Source organism: Motacilla alba, chromosome 2, assembly GCF_015832195.1.
Source record: "Motacilla alba alba isolate MOTALB_02 chromosome 2, Motacilla_alba_V1.0_pri, whole genome shotgun sequence".
NCBI classification, from domain to species: Eukaryota; Metazoa; Chordata; class Aves; order Passeriformes; family Motacillidae; genus Motacilla; species Motacilla alba.
The window spans coordinates 87,848,908-87,866,894 of NC_052017.1; the positions used below are offsets into that span (position 1 = coordinate 87,848,908).

Here is a 17,987-nt window from a genome sequence, read left to right on the forward strand (position 1 = left end):
AGCTGATCTGTTAAAAATGCTAGGGAAACATAAAAAGTGTACCAGAACCACGGTATGAATCAGGAATAGTGCCAGCAGGGTAAGGGCAGGGATTGCCCCCCTGTACTCGGTACTGCTGAGGCCACGCTTCGAGTGTTGTGCCCAGTTCCGGGGCACTCAACTGAGGAAGGACACGGAGGTGCTGGAGCAAGCCCACAGAAAGGCAACAAAGCTGCTGAAGGGTCTGGAGCACAGGTCCCAGGGGCTGCTGAGGGAGGGGGGTGTTGGGCCTGGCAAAAAGAAGGCTCAGCAGAGACCTTCATGGCTCTCTACAAGCGCCTGACAGGAGGACATAGCCAGGTGGGGCTTGCGCTCTCCCAGGTGAGAAGTGACAGGACAAAAGGACACAGTCATAAGGTGCACCAGGGGAGGTTTAGGCTGGACATGAAAATGCTTTCTTCACAAAAAGGGTGCTTAGACATGGGAATGGACCACCCAGGGAGGTGGTAGTGATGCCTTAAGTTTTAGCTTTGGTATTTTTCAGATGCTGTACTGCCTTATTGTGTAACTCGGCAACATTTTACATGAAGTTCAGAGTTCTCTTCAGTTTAATTAGACAAAACAATAACTTTCCAGTCTGGGAACCAAGGACATCATTGCAGCTTCAGGCCCAAAAATATAAACAGCAGCAAATTGAGGAGAGCAATCTGGGAGGATGGGACTTCATAACCTGAAGGTGTAATTGGACAATTGACTCCAATGTGTAAATGGACCAAAACTTTTTATAAAAGTGTGAAAAATCATGATCAGTTGTCCCTCTTGCGTCCATCTTGGGCAGAGCCACAGCCAAGCTCTTGTACAGCCCAAGGTGTATCATTTGAAGGCCTTTTAATCAATACCTATTTTACTCCTTCCTAACTCTCTCTAGCCTCTGTTCCAGATGAGCCTCTTTAGGCATCAGTTCAGTCACTGTCCATGGAGGTGTTTAAGGAAAGATGGGATGTGGCACTTAGTGCAATCATCTAGCTGACACACTGGTGCTCAGTCATAGGTTGGGCTCAGTCATCTCAGAAGACTTTTCCAACTAATGGATTGTATTATATCATATTTATTTATTTATTTTATATTAAGAACACTTTTTTTTTTTTACAGAAGTTACTGAGGACCTAACATGTCTTTAGGCTTCACCCACTGATCAAACTGGTCTGATGTAAGGAACCCCAGCTTTATAGCAGCTTCTTTTAACGTTGTCCCTTCTTTGTGTGCTGTTTTGGCAATCTTGGCTGCTTTATCATATCCTGTTACAAAACAAAACCAACAAGTTATCCATTTGCAATTTTAGATGATTCATCAGAGGTGAGAGAAAAGTGGGACACAGTCTTTGGAAAATTATTTGCTAGGTATTATATTACTGCTTAGCTCAATTTGCAGAAATGCACACCAAATATTTACTCCTTACTTGAACTGAAAGTAAATTTGGTTATTCCTAAATAATTTAGATCAAAGATTTATGGGAACTTCTCCTTTAAAAAAAACTTCATAATGTAATCTTTCACTGGACCTCTAAGAATGATAATTTAGGAAAACATGTACATAAATTCTCCCAATCTCCTTTTAACTCTAACCAGTTACTTTTCTAATACCCTGGCATGGCCACTGCAAGAACACAGTGATGCTGAAGTAAGTTAACTTTTGACCTGACTTGGCCTTACAAGCATTGTGACAATACAAATGAAGCGTACAAAATAATGTTACCACAAAATATTTTGGTATGTTTTGAGAAGTTTTTGAGCCTTAAACCTACCTATATGTGGGTTCAGTGCTGTTACCAACATCAGAGATTCATTCATCAGTTTGTTGATCCTATCCGTATTGGCCTGGATTCCAACTACACAGTTGTCAGTGAAAGAAACACACACATCTCCTAGAAGTCTTGCAGAGTTTAAAACATTTTTAATCTAACAAGACAAAGAAAGAAATACCAATTATTTCATGCGGATATTACTAGTTGTACATTCTGTCACCTTTGTTCATAACCAGTGCCCTCCCTGCAATTTCAATCTATTTAACAGGCTATTTTCCTTCCAGTATCTGAAGGGGGCCTACAGGGAAGGCAGAGAGGGACTCTTTGTCAGAACCTGTAGTGACAGGACAAGGAGCAATGGGTATAGACTGGAAGAGGGGGAATTTAGGCTCAATATCAGGAAGAAATTCTTTACTGTGACAGTGGTGAGATACTGGAACAGTATCTGAGGGATGCTGCAGATGCCCCAACCTTGGGAGTGTTCACTGAGGGTTTTTTCTGTCTCTAAGTTGTATGACTGTATAAACAATTACTTTAAAAGTCCTAGATATGCAAAACTTTATGAACTTACCATCATGGGCTTAAAGACATTCAGTTCAAAGTGTCCATTGCTTCCTCCTACAGTAACAGCAACATGATTTCCCATAACTTGGGCTGCCACCATGGTCACAGCTTCACACTGGGTAGGGTTCACTTTTCCTGGTTGTGAAAGGGAGAGAAAAAGGTTACCAAAGGAGAAGGAAGGGGAAAAAACCAACCAACCAACCAACCAGCCAACCAACCAGCCAACCAACCAGCCAGCAGCCTTTTACTAAATCACATTCAACAGAAAATGTTTTGTAAAAGGTAACTTGTCTTACTCATTTGTATCTGCACACCACAGAAAATAAGGTTATTTCCACAAATGATATTAAATTGAATGTACTATTCCAGTATTTTCCGTGAGGATTTGTAAAACAGCTATGGCTGCTTCAGCAGTCTCCCAAGACTCTGAGAGCTTCGGCATAAGCTCAACAGCTCAACATGTGCATGAGCTAAACAGCTGTTCATTACCACAGTTCTAATAGGCAAGAGATTATAACCTGTCTTTACATGTGCAAGTTGGCATTTCTGGGAGACCGAGTCTCACTCAGCTCAAGGAAAGTATTACTGACGTGTTAGAATTACTTTGTGATAAAGTTAGTATACTCTCTCAGAAAAAAAAAGCATAACAGAAAAACCCAAAAAAACAACCCCCTGCCAGACCAAACAAACACACCAAGTTAGAGTCTCCAAGCAAGTTTGTTTTATGGTTTCATAATTTAATTTTTAGACATCATTCTAGTAAGAACATTATTGTTTGTTTTTTTTAGAGCCAGATATGTTCATGACCTATTTCTTTTATTGTTTATGATACAGGAGGGACAACGACATTAGAATAGTTTTGGATGGATGTACAATATTCATACGTACATACTTTTTAGGAGAAGAAAAGAATGCTTACTAGTATTCCTTTCTTCCTTATCCTCCCATACAATGATATCATTGCAGAAGGGAAAATATGAGTGCATAACACTGATCATGCCAGGAAGTAGAGGCCAAGGTCAAGTTACATGGCAGTATTGCTACAATTCACAGATAAAAGATTATTTCAGAAAAGCCTTTACCTAAAAATTGTAGAGATCTTGCAATTTTGAAAGAAAGCTTTGAGAAGTAATTTTGTGTTAATAAAGCCATATTCTTACAGATACTACACTCCCCCATACACTTGCCAGCACACAGCTGTGCAAGCATTTTTATGAACAGAGGTTTTGGTAAAATAGGGCAGTAGGTAAAACCTGAGAGAATCATCAACTTACTGACATTTGTGACAGTGTTTGGTGCACATCTGTTAAAAGACAGTGGTAAAAAAAAAAAAAAAAAAAAAAGAAACAGGGCATTTTTCTCTGCATGTTTTCCCTGTACCTGGCATGATGCTGCTCCCTGGTTCATTCTCAGGCAGGATGAGCTCTCCCAGCCCAGAGCGTGGCCCAGAGCCCAGGAAGCGAATGTCATTGGCTATTTTCATCAGGCTACACGCCACTGTGTTCATGGCTCCACTGAGCTCCACCAAAGCATCGTGAGCTGCAAGAGCTTCAAACTTATTTGGAGCAGTGACAAAAGGCAAACCTACACAGAGAGGGTGTAAACATTTAACCAGTGAAGCACTTCCTTGCAGACATAAACCAGACAATCAAACACATAACTGGCTTAATAAAAAATTAAAAATTAACAACCCTGTAAGATCACCTCTTTCCTCTAGAGCTTTCTTCACAAACATATGTCTTAAAGTAAATTAAATACAAAAAGATATAATGAAAGTCACTAAAATATAGAAGAGTACAAAATTTGAGCATCCACCTACAACAAAGGTACAAATTCCAACCCTTCATAGCGTGTTGCGTTCTAAGCACTGCTTCTGCACCACAGTGTTTTGTGAATGTCAAATATTTTTCAAAAGTTAGCCCAACTTAAGCATTTCTTGCATTAAATCAAGTTAAGACACTTTAGATGGCTGTGATGCTTTTAGTTATAAAAACAGATGGTTTTGCAGCACAGTGCAGGCCTTAGGGTAAGTAAGAAATAATCACAATGGAAGGGAACAATAAACCAGCTAGAACATGGGAAAGCTGGATCAGACTTAGGAGGACGCCTGCCAACAGTAAGAGCACAGGAGCAATAGGAGGAACAGCTCTGTTTATGTTAATTAAATGCCTGAGATGTAAGCCTAGGTTTCATGATGAAAAACATTCCTTCAGGACTTTGCCCTGGAAAGACAGCCCCAACAGAACGGGACTGTAAAAATTTACAGACATCACTAAGGACTGACTGTGGGCTGGATTTCTGCCCCCCAGAACAACTGATCTGAGCTTTCAGCACCAGCTCGAAGGAGAGCAGCATGATTCCCTAACTTCCAGTGTTTTGCACTTCCTGACAAACACCAAATCCCACCCAATTTGCATGGGCTTGTGAACTGCACAGCTGCCTTCTGTTATAGAGGTCTATCCAAACTTCTCCTTCTGTTATTTCCAATAACCACCCTCTGTAAGAGCATAAGGAACTTCAGGATGCAAAACATCCACTGACATGGAAGAGCTTCCTAACACCACCAAAACATGCCCTGTACTGCCTCTGGCAGCTGTTGTTTACATCAAGTTACTTCTCTTTCAGGGTACAAGACAGTCTTGACCCTCTGAAAGACAGTGAATAATAGATCCATTAAAACAAAAATACTGTCACTAAGCAATTTCAGATTTTACAGCAAATGTAAATGACAGATGTACACATCTGTTTGGGGGGAACTTTGAAAAATGATACTGTGACACAAAAGATCTGGTTTAGAGATCAAAAATGCAACCGCACTGTAAATTAAGTGTTAAGATCTATAAAGACAGATTAAAAAAAAATCAGTTAACTTTTACTCTTTCATATGAAAAAAACAAAGTGACTTTGGAAGCATTTTTTCCTTCTTTTGTGCCAAGTTGCTGTAAATTAAGAGAGCCAGAGGAGCAAAGATCAAGACAGAAGCATTATAGTTGGGCTAATAATAGAAGTCTGAAACTATATCCATATCTAAAGAGCCTTGCTTGGATAAACACCATCACTTCAGTCACTTTCAATGCACTGAGTATACTTTTAAAAATAAATTGCACAAAATATCCAAAGTAGAAGGCATATAACACATGGCATCAACAAAAGCTTCACATTAAAATACAGTTTAAGTTTATGAGAAGTATGGAAACTGGACAGATTTAGTTTGAATCTGACTGCATGTCACATACACTGCTTTACTGGTAACTCACTCCCCAAATATCATTCCTCACCTGTCAGTTCAGCCACTTTAGCAGCTACTTTCTCAGCAAAGCCAATCCTTGTGTTCAATCCCGTGCCGACTGCAGTCCCACCAGCTGCCAGCTGATATACTCTTGGCATGGTGGATTCAATCCTAGCCACACCGTATTTAATTTGTTGCACATAGCCACTAAATTCCTTTGAAAGAAAGGAGGGCAAAGTTAAGGAACAAATACAACAAGCAAGAACAAGCATCCAGATTATTTAGATTTTTAACATGATTTGACTAATGCCTTTAAAAACCTGAAGGCACTGAACTTCACCCAAATGCTAAATCTAAGCATGTTTTCATTAAGAGGGGAAGTATACCTCTATTAAAGGACTGCTCCCATGCTACAAAAAGTTATACATTAAACCAATCTTAATCTACAAAGATATAATATACATAATTATACATAAGGCTTCTTTCTCTCACTTTTTATCTTAGATGCATACTTAGCAGGATCTGATTCCATAGTCAATCAGCTCCAAGATTACATTAATGTTCTCAAAGAACAAATAGAGAAATACATCTTGGGCTTTGCTCACTTAATTTTAGTTAGTAAAAACCCCACCTGTGCCTTCTTGGAAAAAGTCCATAAATTCTACCTGCTGTTCTATCAAATCAGTTTAATTCATTAATAAATTACTGAAATATAAGCCATTCCTGGCAATATGATAACATTTGCCATCTTTTATATATATACACACATTTATACACACAAGTTTATGTATTGAAAATTTTCATTCACAATATTTAGTAGTTTTGTGTGTTGGCAAAACATAACTTACATAAATTTACAGATTACAGACAACAACTACCTCTTCCCTGCAATGTAACAGAAAAACTGTGCTGTGCTATCTGGCAATGAAACATCATTTAAAAATAATTTCTATTTTATTACTATTAGAAATAAAATACATATGGGGAAAAAATTAATAAAAAATATGATGCATGTATTACAGCACAGCATATCCAGCAAACTCCAGTACAGACTGAAAATACTCAGGCTGAGATTCAGCCTTTTTCTATATTTTATCCTAAACTATCAATTTAATTTAGGAGTCCTTAAGTTTGAATCTTCCAGAGAAAGGCATAATTTTAATTTTTTTTTACCTGCCCAAGTGTAAGTGGAACAGCATCTTGTGTGTGAGTGCGCCCTATTTTAATGATTTGGGAGAACTCTTTGGATTTCCCTTCCAGTGCATTCTGTAGCTTCTTTAGTCCAGGTAACAAGACCTCATTAACCTCCTGGGCAGCAGCAATATGCATTGCTGTTGGGAAAGTGTCATTTGAACTCTGTGGAAAAAAAATCAAGAATATTAATTTACAAACTTTTCTCACCATTGCTGCTGTAAGATGTACGTGTGTGGCTTTATTCTCTTTATCTCATAAACTATTAGAAACTAAATTAAGAATAAGCAACTTAGGGGTGTTCCACAAGGTCAGTTCCTTCTTGATAAATCAACTTTTTATGACTGCACTCACAGAAAGTTAAATTTAATAGATTATTCATAACAACCTTGGGACAAAAAAAAAGAATTATTATCATAGTTATGAGAGATGGCTAACAAATGGACAGATGATTTTAAAGGAGTTGCAGGTGAGTTTAAAACACACTTGTTGCTTTGATAATGTTAAATCCATAGTTCACAGAATACTGAGTAAGCACAAAGGATCAGGAAGGGAAACAACCCAGTCAGTGGCTTCATCTTTCCTTCAAGGTAGGTGAAGTTTAAGAGAGAAGCATAATAAAAATGCCTACCATGATCCAACTTTTAGAAATTGGACCTATATTTAACATCTTTAAGACTGTAGCAGTGGTTGTCACAGCTACCACTGTCTAATACATTATGTATGAATTTATCTATCATCAATGAATTCGAAGTTTTTAATCTTAAAAGCTCATACTGTCACTGAAAAACATCTTAAAGTTCATTTGAACTGAAAAAAACCAGAAAATTGTTACCAAAGCTGTCCACAAAACTTTTTTTTTTTTTTTAACCTAAGCAGTAGATACAAGAAAACTCTAAATTCACAATTCAAAGACACAGAACTTTTGAAATTAAAAGCAGTATAAAACAAGTCTAACAACCTGGCTTTTGTTAACGTGATCATTTGGATGCACTGGCTTTTTGCTTCCCAGTGTCCCTCCCATTATCTCAATAGCTCTGTTGCTGATGACTTCATTGACATTCATATTGGTTTGAGTTCCAGACCCAGTCTGCCACACCACCAAAGGGAAGTGATCATTTAATTTTCCTTCTGCTACCTATAATGGAAAAAACAGAAAAAATTGTTCCATTAGGGAAAACAAACCAAAAACTCAAACTGAAAATTTTATTTCCATAATTAAAATTATGCTGTTATATTTTTAAATTTACATATAGCAATTGGTGAATTTACACTATAATAATGATGATGTTTTTATGTAATATCAGATATTACAAGAGAAAAAATCACTTGCTATGCTTTTTGAAGACTGAATTGTGAAACACACAGATATACAGAATTTTATTTCATGTTCTACAGACATAGTCAAAATATTCTTAAAAGGTACTTTGGGTTACATCTTCTGTCTGTGTAACTGGACTCTGATATCTCTCAATAAAGAAATTTCATGCAGGGAACTTCCAGTACTCTTACACCTGCAGACACTACATGTTGCATCAACAAAGCCAGCAGATGGCTGCCAGTCTTTAACACCTCCTTCCTGTAAGGCATTCTCGTGTTTGATCAATATTTTTTGGAGCCTGTTGAATCTTAGACACATTCAGACACTTTTCTAAACATGTGTTTGTAAGAGTATCAAAATCTGTGCTCAGAAGTATCACCCCACACATATTAGCCTCAGAAAAAGGAGCTGTTGTCACAACTCTGAGGCTAGACAATCAGATTACCCAAGATACATCAGTCCTCCTGGAATCATGCTGTTCAAGAAAGGATCTTCTGTATTTCCTGTCTTATACAGGGGCAACGTTCCCACCTCCAAGAGTAACTCGATTCCTCTTTTTATTTAAGTTATATTAGAAAATTATTTTGGGGGTGAGGGAAAGGGTATCATAGCAGGGGTGCTTTTAGAATACAATAAAGAAAGCCACAAACAATTTTCTGAATTTATGAATCTGAACTAAGGAGCCTGAATCCACCAAATCTTCTAATGCACCTTTAACTAGGGGAACCCTAGAAACCAGAAGAAGAGCATGGATATATTCTGGAGTTCTCCAAAGCTATTGGGTCTTAGGACTCAAGGCACTACAGCTGGTAGGAAGAGGATACTGCTTCTGCTACCACTGGAATATTTTTAAGCTAGTCAGGACAAGAAAACTCTGTAAAAATGCTTCTAGATAAACAAATCTGTTGATTTCTTCAAAGCAAGACACTTGGTATTATCACACCTCAAATAATGGTCACTCACAATTCTGCACTTGGGTGGCATTCATCAACATGAATTTGAACATTCTATCATTTCTTTACATGCAAGAAAGAAAACAGTAAAATACTATATTAAGTAAATGAGATCTGGAGAACAAGATCTACTAACAGGAAATGCTTTCATCTAACAATCTGAGAAATGCAATCCCCCACCCTCCTGTGAAAAGTTTAACAAAAATACAGTGGCAGTTGCAGTATTTTGAACAGCTGGTTCCTACCTCATTTGCTGCCTGTACAATGGCTTTAGCAATCTTTGGGTCGAGACCATAGTCTTGATTTACTTCAGCAGCTGCTCTCTTCAAGATGCCAAAAGCCCTTATGACTTGAACCTGAGACACAAGGGTAAGTTGAAACACACAATTTCTTTCCCCGAATGGACATGTCATCAATTTATAGTGCACGTCTAGTTCTGAACCAAACTGCTTCTGATTTTAAACCCAGCAGCAGTCCATCAGCCAAACCAGAGAGCAATCAGGTCATTTGACCTGTGCTCCCACCAACATTAACATTCACCCAAACAGCCCAGAGGGCAGCACACAGCTGTTTCTGCAAGCCCAGGTATGCTCTGTGTATCAGAAGTTACGTGCATTAGAATTAAACTGGTTCCATTTCTAAAACAGCCTTTTGAGGGAAAACTGGCAAAACAGTACCTGGAGAGTCAGTATATGACAAAGCAAGAGCACATTAATGGCCTATGCACAGCTACACGTGACAAATTAAGTTCATATCAACTCGTGCTGTACTAGACTACTTCATAACAAACTAGATAAATGCTACATCAAATTACTCCATTTGCTTTTTCACCTTTGTAAAGATGAAAGACAGACTTCTATTCATTCTGGTTATTAAAAAATAAAGCAACATAATAAAATTATTCAAAAACAATATTCAATTTATTTAAACACAACAAGAAATACTTCCACCAGATATTGCCATAAAATTTCTACCTTTAAAATTCCAAGTTGTTGACACTTCCAGCAAAAGCCTAAGAAGAAGGTATTTAGAAGGTATTCACTTTCACATACAAAACATACTCTAGAGAAGAACACAGAGATTTGAATTACTTACTGGCATCCTTTCTGAAACACCTCCAATCTTGAAGTTCATTGTAGATCTTACAGTTTGGGCACCATAGTATTTGTCACTTGGGACCTTCAGTTCACCAAAGGTATCATATTCTATCCTGAAAGCCTCTTGAGAAGACTATAGGAAAGGAAAAAAAAAAATCAAACACTGGCAATCAATATACTATTTTTGAAAGCAGGTAGTCCAGAGAAAGAAGATGGAAAAAAATACAAAGCCAAGACATGCAGCTAGTCACAAGTGTTTCTAGTTACATCTTCAAAGTTGAGACATTTTTCTAGTTTGAGCAGCTGTCTCACCAAAGTCACAACTACAAAGCACGTACCATTGTTGTTGTCACAACTCCCCAGGGCCTGGAGGCTCAGACCTCAGGCAGCCACCGACCACCAACAGGGAAAGGAAGGCAACAGGATGTATCTTGGTTTACTAAAACCCAGGACCCTTTACCACACCAGGGACCAAGACAAGAAATGTGGGGGTAGGGTCATGGGTTTTATATGGGTGGAGTTTAGGGCCGGGGTCCAATAGTAAGAGAAGCAGGTGACTCCAAAAAGGGATGGATCCAGGAAGACAACCAATGCAAAAAACTAAGGCGGGAACATTGCAGTAGAATTTAAACCAATGGGGGACCACGGAAAGAACATTCTGGGGCCGTTCCTCATTTGACAAAATGGGGTGGAGTGTCTTTTCCTGGGTTTGTGGGGGCAGGCCCACAGGGTGGAGGGGGGGGAATCTTTCTTCTTTAAATCTTCTTTAAATCTTCTTTAAATCACGCCCCTCGTCCAATGCTGTCTGTCTGGGTAGAATCCTCACCTCCGGGGGTGGAGGCACTCCACAACTCCCCCTTTTTTGTTTATTTTAGAAACAGGGAATAATCTTTAAGTTAGGGCCCTAGAATATTCTTAAACTTAAATTACTTAATACTTATGGGATAACTTATAGAGGCATTACAACTCATCAAGGAGCTCCCGGAGACATAATAATGAACAGTAAAACACAATTAACATAACAACGGCAATTACAGAACTAATAATTACAGTTAAACTTGTGACAAGAAACAACCTCAGTGGGAAGATTAAATGTGAAAGGGACACACAATTAATTTTAACATATGTAAAGAGTAGAAGGTATAGGTAAAAGTAAGTTTAACATAATGATTAATGCAACACTTAATTGAAGTCTTCTCTTCCATCTCTCAACTTAATACCCTTATTCTTAGTAAACCACTCCTTTTCCTTTTTGCTCACTCTCTCACTGTCCCCTTTTTCTTTTTCCTTCCTTCTCGTCCCTTTCTCTTCTCTTTAACAGTCATTCAAGTGTTCTATATTATCACCCCTCGTGATATATATCTGCTATACCTATAAGTATAGTAGATATACTATATCTAGGTGTATTTTATGTAATATTTATGTATGGTAACATTTTTATGTCATGTGTCCGCTTAGCATCTGTTATTATCTAACACAGGCACGGCTAAATTAATTTTAGCTGACAGTAATTCTTTACTTTTTGTAGAACAGCCCAATAACTTGTAATGATGTGACCACATTCATATCATGTGATCACATTCAGCTCTACAAAGATTACGGAACTGACAGGAAGTAAGAACAGTTTACTCTTCCTCTTCCCACACCTTGGTCAGCAAAGTGCCAATTTTCTGTGAGAAAGGCATTCATCCTTTCCCAGGAGAGGAAATTACCTTCTTTCAGAGACCTCAGGAAGGGGGAGAAGTCTTTTTTATTTCTTTATCATGGATAAAGTAAAACAATCTCAGTCCTCTAGGCAGGGAATATACATTTACAATGCTGGGTTCCTGACCTAACCACGACCCTCAAGGGTGAGTCTTTGGGAAACAAACCTCTTATCAATAAAGTTGAGTCAGTCTTGCAGTGCAGTGAAAGAAGAAAATCAAATGCAAGGAACTATCAAGAAAACCAAAAGATACAAACAGAAACACTGCTGTGCCACCATGATTCATTGACAGCCTGAGGTCTTTGTGCAGATTTGGTTCCTTCATCCCCAAAATATGTATTACTGGAAACAGTCCAAAGGCAATAAAGTTGACAAAAGGTAGGGATCAGCTTTCTTAAGACAAGTGACTCTTTTGTTCAGAAAAAAAGATAACCTGGGGACTGAAGGAAAACTGAGGTATAACCTGTATTAACTGCTCACTGTCTCTTCCAATACAAGACACAGGAGCCCCAAGATGCTCATAGGAGTCAGGTCCAAAGCAAGGGAAAGGGAGCAACTCTTCACACAAGTCACAGACCGACAAAATTCCTTGTCAGCTGATGCTGAGGATGCAAGAAGTTCACAAGACTTCAGGGAAGATGAGATAAGCCTTTAGAAGAAAGATCTAAACTGGGTTATTACACAGACAAACCACAAACTCAGGAAACTCCCTGATGTGAAAATCATAGAATCATTAAGGTGGGAAAAGTCCTCCAAGATCATTAAGTCCAACCTGTGACCAAACATCACCATGTCAACTAAACCCCAGCACTAAGTGCCACATCCACTTATTTCATAAACAATTCCAGGGAAGGTGATTCTGCCACTTCCTGGGCAGCCTGTTCCAATGTCTGATCACCTTTCCAGTGAACAAGTTCTTCCTGATGTCCAACATGAACCTTCCCTGGGCTGCAGCCTGAGGCCATTTCCTCTCATCTTGGGAGATGAGGCCAACCCCCACCTAGCTACAGCCTCCTGTCAGGAGTTGTACAGCATGATAAGGTCCCCCCAAGACCCCTTTTCTCCAGGTTAAACACCCCCAGCTCCCTCAGCTGCTCCTCACAGGACTTGTGCTCCTCACTCTTCACCAGCTTCACTGCCCTTCTCTGGACTCACCCCAGCACCTCAATGTCCTTCCAGAACTGAGAGGCCCAGAACTGGACACAGGACTCAAGGTGTGGTCTCACCAGTGCTGAGTACATAAAGAGTTTGGGTCAGAAAATGGGGAAAGCATTATTTATGTTCACACAGTTCTTATTCTTCCTTAGGAGTCCACTTCTGAAGTCAGACTGTTCCTCTCCCTTCTTTGCTCATTTTACTTGCTCCTTCTTTAGTGAACACTTTAGAGAACACTCTCAGTGTTCTTGGACAGAAGCACAGCTGGGTGTTGGCCAGAACAGCCTCTCCAGCAGCCCTGACCTTCTGCCTGCCCAGGTTTGCATCACCACGGATGGCAAGCTGCAGCAGAGAGAGGGAAGTGTCCCAACCTCTTTACTGTCATTCCCAGCCAGATGGAGACACTCTGCCATCAGGTACCATCAGCCACATACCAGAGACACCAGCCCTGCTCACTTTGAGTACTTCAGAGGAAGTGGTGCCTGTGAACTGGAGGAAATTGCAGCCCAGCCCACAACAAGGGCTAGCTCTCACATGGCTATCCCGTTCCCCACATCTTGTGTTTTGGCTGATGCTCTCCCAGGCACTGACTCCTCAAGAATAGAAAGCTCACTGTGGAAGAGTAAGTATGTTATTTAATCCTCTTTGTCCTGCTTGAGTGACTTAGCATTCATTTACATGCTAACAAGAAACAGAATACAGTAAATGGTTCTTTAGTATATCACTACCAAAAATGTTTAATTGTGGTACCGCACATGTGCACACATTAATATTCCATCGGTTGGGATCACTGACTGTCTTCAAAATCCCTGCTTTTGACATTTGGACACCTTGTGAAAGCACACAATGCAAAGCTTTCACAGAGCTGCCAAAGCAGAACCCATTCAGCTCCAAGCCCAGCTCTCGATATCATCAGTGGTTTAATAACCAAAAGTATTCACCCTCAAACAATATAAAAAGTTAAACCACTGTAACCTTTTAGACAAAAAAGCTAGCAGTTGCACAACTGATTCCTCAAACTTACATAATTCCAATGTCAACAATGATGAAACAAAGATAAATAGGATCAGTACATCCTCATACAATGAAATAATTATTAAAAGAAAAAACAAAACCAACTTTCCTAGCCAATTTCACACTCATAAATTCCAATGAAGCTAACAGGGCAAGGTGCTTTAAGAAGAATGTAATTAGCTGATTCCTAGTGTAACAGGTGCCATTAGGCAAAAGAGCAAAGTGATGTTTTTCATGCAGACTGAAGAACTGAGCTGCAGCATTACTCTCAGCCTGCAGCAGGCACTGTCTGAGCGTGACTGTAACAAACATGATTCCCTCACTCCTCGGCCAGAATTCAATCTCGAGCAGCTTTATGAGCTGAGGGTCCCACCTCCTGTATGTAAAGAGGTTTCTGAAGTCACCCCCTGACTCAGAGGACCAGCTGTAAAATGGTGCATCAGTGGCACACTCGATCATCCCTGGGCCTTAGGAGAAGCCAAAAGGAGACTTGGAAACTCTGCCAGTAGCCAAAGCCACCTCCTGTGCTCACCTAATTCCTAACTTAGCTACAAGCAAGGCTCTGCTCACAATTACTATTCATCGCATTTACAAAACTTTTTTTTTTCCCTTAGAAGGCCTGACAAGGTATGGTCAGCCCTCCAAAATGCCTAGAACCCAAACACAGTCCAAAGCTTACAGTTAGGCAAACAGAACTGTACTTTTGCCTGGTTGCAGGGAACTGATCAGAACTGATTGTGCCATAACACACCAGAGATACTCAAACAGCAGAACCACTGCAGTAATGCTTCCTGTGGAAAATTACACTCATTTATGGATGCGGCAACTTTTGGATAAAAGTATTTCAACTCAAAGAAACATCCATTTTAGCATGTCAAAAACAGTCTTTCGAGGCCATCAGCATGTGCAATTTATGTTTTACTGCTCTCCTTTAGCAGATGAAGAATGTTTCTATTTTTAAGCATCATCTCTCTTTTACAACATAATTTGAGTTACAAAATCTGAAATTTACCCTTTAGAACCCAAACCTAAGTATTTTACAATGTTCAGCTACAGAAGGACCACTGTGACAATTACATTTACATCATCTTGTGCAATTTAGCTCTAAGTGAAGGCAATAAACAATAAAAACATACCAGGACAGCGTGACTTTTTGGTTGCATCTACATACACAATGTGTTTTAAAACAACTCTTGCTACTGAGAAAACCTCTACTAACATAAAAAAGTGATGGCTTGGGTTTGTTGCGTGGCTGGTTGTTTGTTTTTTTTTTAATTTAGATACTGGTTAGTGCATCTTTTGGTGGTTCCTCTTTTACATAAAAAACATACAGAACTTTTCCTGTAAGAATTCAACAGCTGCTTGACTTCCAAGTCCACTGAGGGATGTTTTAAGTAGTGCTGTTATTTAAACTCCAGGAACTCACAGCACACACAGGACTGGTCACGTTTCTGACCCACAAAGAGCAAAACACATCTCATTCTTGTAAGCTTGTAGACCAGACTCATAAACATTAGATTTTCAGCAAATGAATGAAGGCCATGATTTACAATAGTTTTCTCAGATGATGCCGAATGGCAAAATAGAAAACGGGAACCATCCAACAGGCCAGTGGTTTGAGTTACATATTCTGCTCTAACACTAGTTTTCTTATATAGTTAAGTTTCACACACCGTGAAGTTTTTTCACTCCCTGGAAAGTTTGCTTTATTAAATGCTACTTTTTTACATCTCTATCAATATTACAGATTGTAAACTGCTGTTCTAGGTACATTTATTAACTAATTTAGTCAACTAAGGAATCAATAAAATCATTAACACACCACCTTCTGCTGAAATTCTTCTCACAGTCTACATTACCTCGTTTTAGGGAGAGAAGACACAAAGATACACCTGAGACTAAGGCTTCCATGCAACATTCACCGCGTTAGAACTGAGATTTGAACTTCTGTATCCAAATAGTGTTTCTGTTTCTATGCTGAACCGCTTGCAACAATCAAGTCCCACTCGCAGACTTGTGGACAATCAACTGATTATGCACCAGTATCTCCTGAGGATGCCCGCTGCAAGTACCGAGCAGTTCTCAGCTGAAAACTCCCTAGTTTTCAGGCAGCCCCAAAGCTATTCCAATGACGAATATTCCCATTCCTGTGAGAATACAGCTTTTTTATTATTTGCACCTCAACAGCTCCAAGAAAGCGCCTAGAATTCCTGTGGCAGCAGTTGCGGCACAGAGCGGCTCTGTGAACCGCGGGTCCCGCACCAACACCTTTCCTGCCCGCCACACTGCGGCGGCTCAGGGCCGTGCTCGGGGCGTGAATCGCACCCGGGGCAGCGCCACGGGAGAGCTGCGCGCTGCACATCCCGGCCTGCCCGGCAGCGGCTGCCCGGCGGAGCCGAGCCGAGCGGAGCCGAGCCGAGCCGAGCCGGGCCGGGCCGGGCCGGGCCGCAGGAAGGACGCGGGAAATGGCCGGGAGAGGCCATCATCCCGGCAGAGGATGGGGGACTCGTCTTCCCGGTGCCGGCGAGCTCCCGACGGAGCAACCAACACAGGGGATTAAAGCCCCGACGCGGCCGGCGGCCGCCGCTCCCCCTATCACCGCCCGCTCGCCGTTCCCCGCGGGGCGGGGCGGAGCGAAGGCGGCGGCCGGCGGTGGCACTTAGAGGTCACGGCTCCCCGCTCCCCTCCCCGGGCTCACCATGGCGGCGCGGGGCGGCGCCGGGATCCAGCGGCCGGGAGTGGCGGGAGGCAGCGGGGGCGGCGGGCGGGAGAGGAGGAGACCGGCGGAGCGGCCGAGGCGGCGGCAGGCGCGGAGTGAGCGATGCATGGTGGCGGGGGCCGGCAGCACCGCGGGGGCGGGAGGCGCGGCGGGACCGCCCCGGACGAGCGTCACGGTGCCCGCGGCGCCCGGCCCCGGAGGCTCCGCCGCGCCAATCGGCGGCACCTGGAGCAGCGGCGGGCGCTGAGAGCGGCCCCGGGGCGGGTCTGCTCGGCCTGGGAAAAGCCAGGAAAACCCGCCTGCCCCGGGCGAAGGGCAGCGGGAAAAGCGCTGGAGCAGCGATTTCTCCACAGGGGGCGGGGGTGAGAAGAAGGAGCTTGTTCGGGTTTACTGTAGTCTTTTTAAAGATTATAAAACCTTGTTCCCTCCTTCCTAAGGACAGTCAAGGCTCCTTTAATAAAAAAAAGCTAAGTCAAGGTGCAGCCCCCTCCTTCCTGCCCAAGAAGGCGGAGTGCTCCGACGTGCTACATCCCTGGTGCAAAGTGCAGAAACCCTTCGAGAGTGAAAGAAGGTGTTCCATTTTCCCACCCACCAGCAGCAACATTCTAACACTTCAGGTTTTCCAACATTATGATTTGGAACATTTTTCCAAGAGCAGCCAACATTCAGCCGTTTAGAAAACGATTTTTTTGTCTAACATGGAGAACACTTAATTCCACTGCAACCTGCATAGGTACCCTTCAGTGCTACAAGAACTGTGTTATTCACAGAAATGCTGCCAGAAACTGCTCTATTAATGCCTTACGAGTTACATCCTGGCGCTAAAAGCACACTGAATTCGAGTCTTGCAAGCTTTAATATTTAGGAAAATCTTCTGCCCCTCGGCTCCTCTGAGAAGAGGCAGTCTAGGAAATACACAGGGCATGCCACTAAAATGGCTTCAGAAGTTCCAGAGACAATAAAGATTGGGTAATGATATTATTATCTGGATTATTCTGCATCAGAGGAAGTAAGTGAAAGTCTCTTTTTTCAGTCAATAAAACAGCATGACAATACAAATAACATCACCTTCTTCAAGTATTACTTGAAGTCAGCAACTAAGATGCTGAAGTCCCCACATCACAAAATTCAGCATCTCCATCTTGTCTAAAACTTTTGCAATGAATAGCTGGGGTTGGAAGGCATCTCTGGAGGTCTTCTAGTCCAATCCCCCTGTGCCAGCAGGTTCACCTGGAGCAGGTTGCACAGGATCACAT

At 41.3% G+C, this 17,987-nt stretch overlaps 1 protein-coding gene across 1 annotated transcript; it reads right to left on the minus strand.

Moving 5' to 3' along the window:
• Positions 1–1,071: 1,071 nt before the first annotated feature.
• On the minus strand, positions 1,072–16,878 carry FH (fumarate hydratase). The gene is made up of 10 exons (XM_038129757.1): positions 16,711–16,878; positions 10,137–10,271; positions 9,287–9,397; positions 7,729–7,905; positions 6,750–6,932; positions 5,626–5,791; positions 3,728–3,931; positions 2,355–2,482; positions 1,784–1,937; positions 1,072–1,277 (listed from the first exon to the last, which is right to left on the minus strand). The coding sequence occupies exons 1-10, from the start codon at positions 16,837–16,839 to the stop codon at positions 1,135–1,137; spliced, it is 1,530 nt and encodes a 509-aa protein (XP_037985685.1). The 5' UTR covers positions 16,840–16,878; the 3' UTR covers positions 1,072–1,134.
• Positions 16,879–17,987: the final 1,109 nt, after the last annotated feature.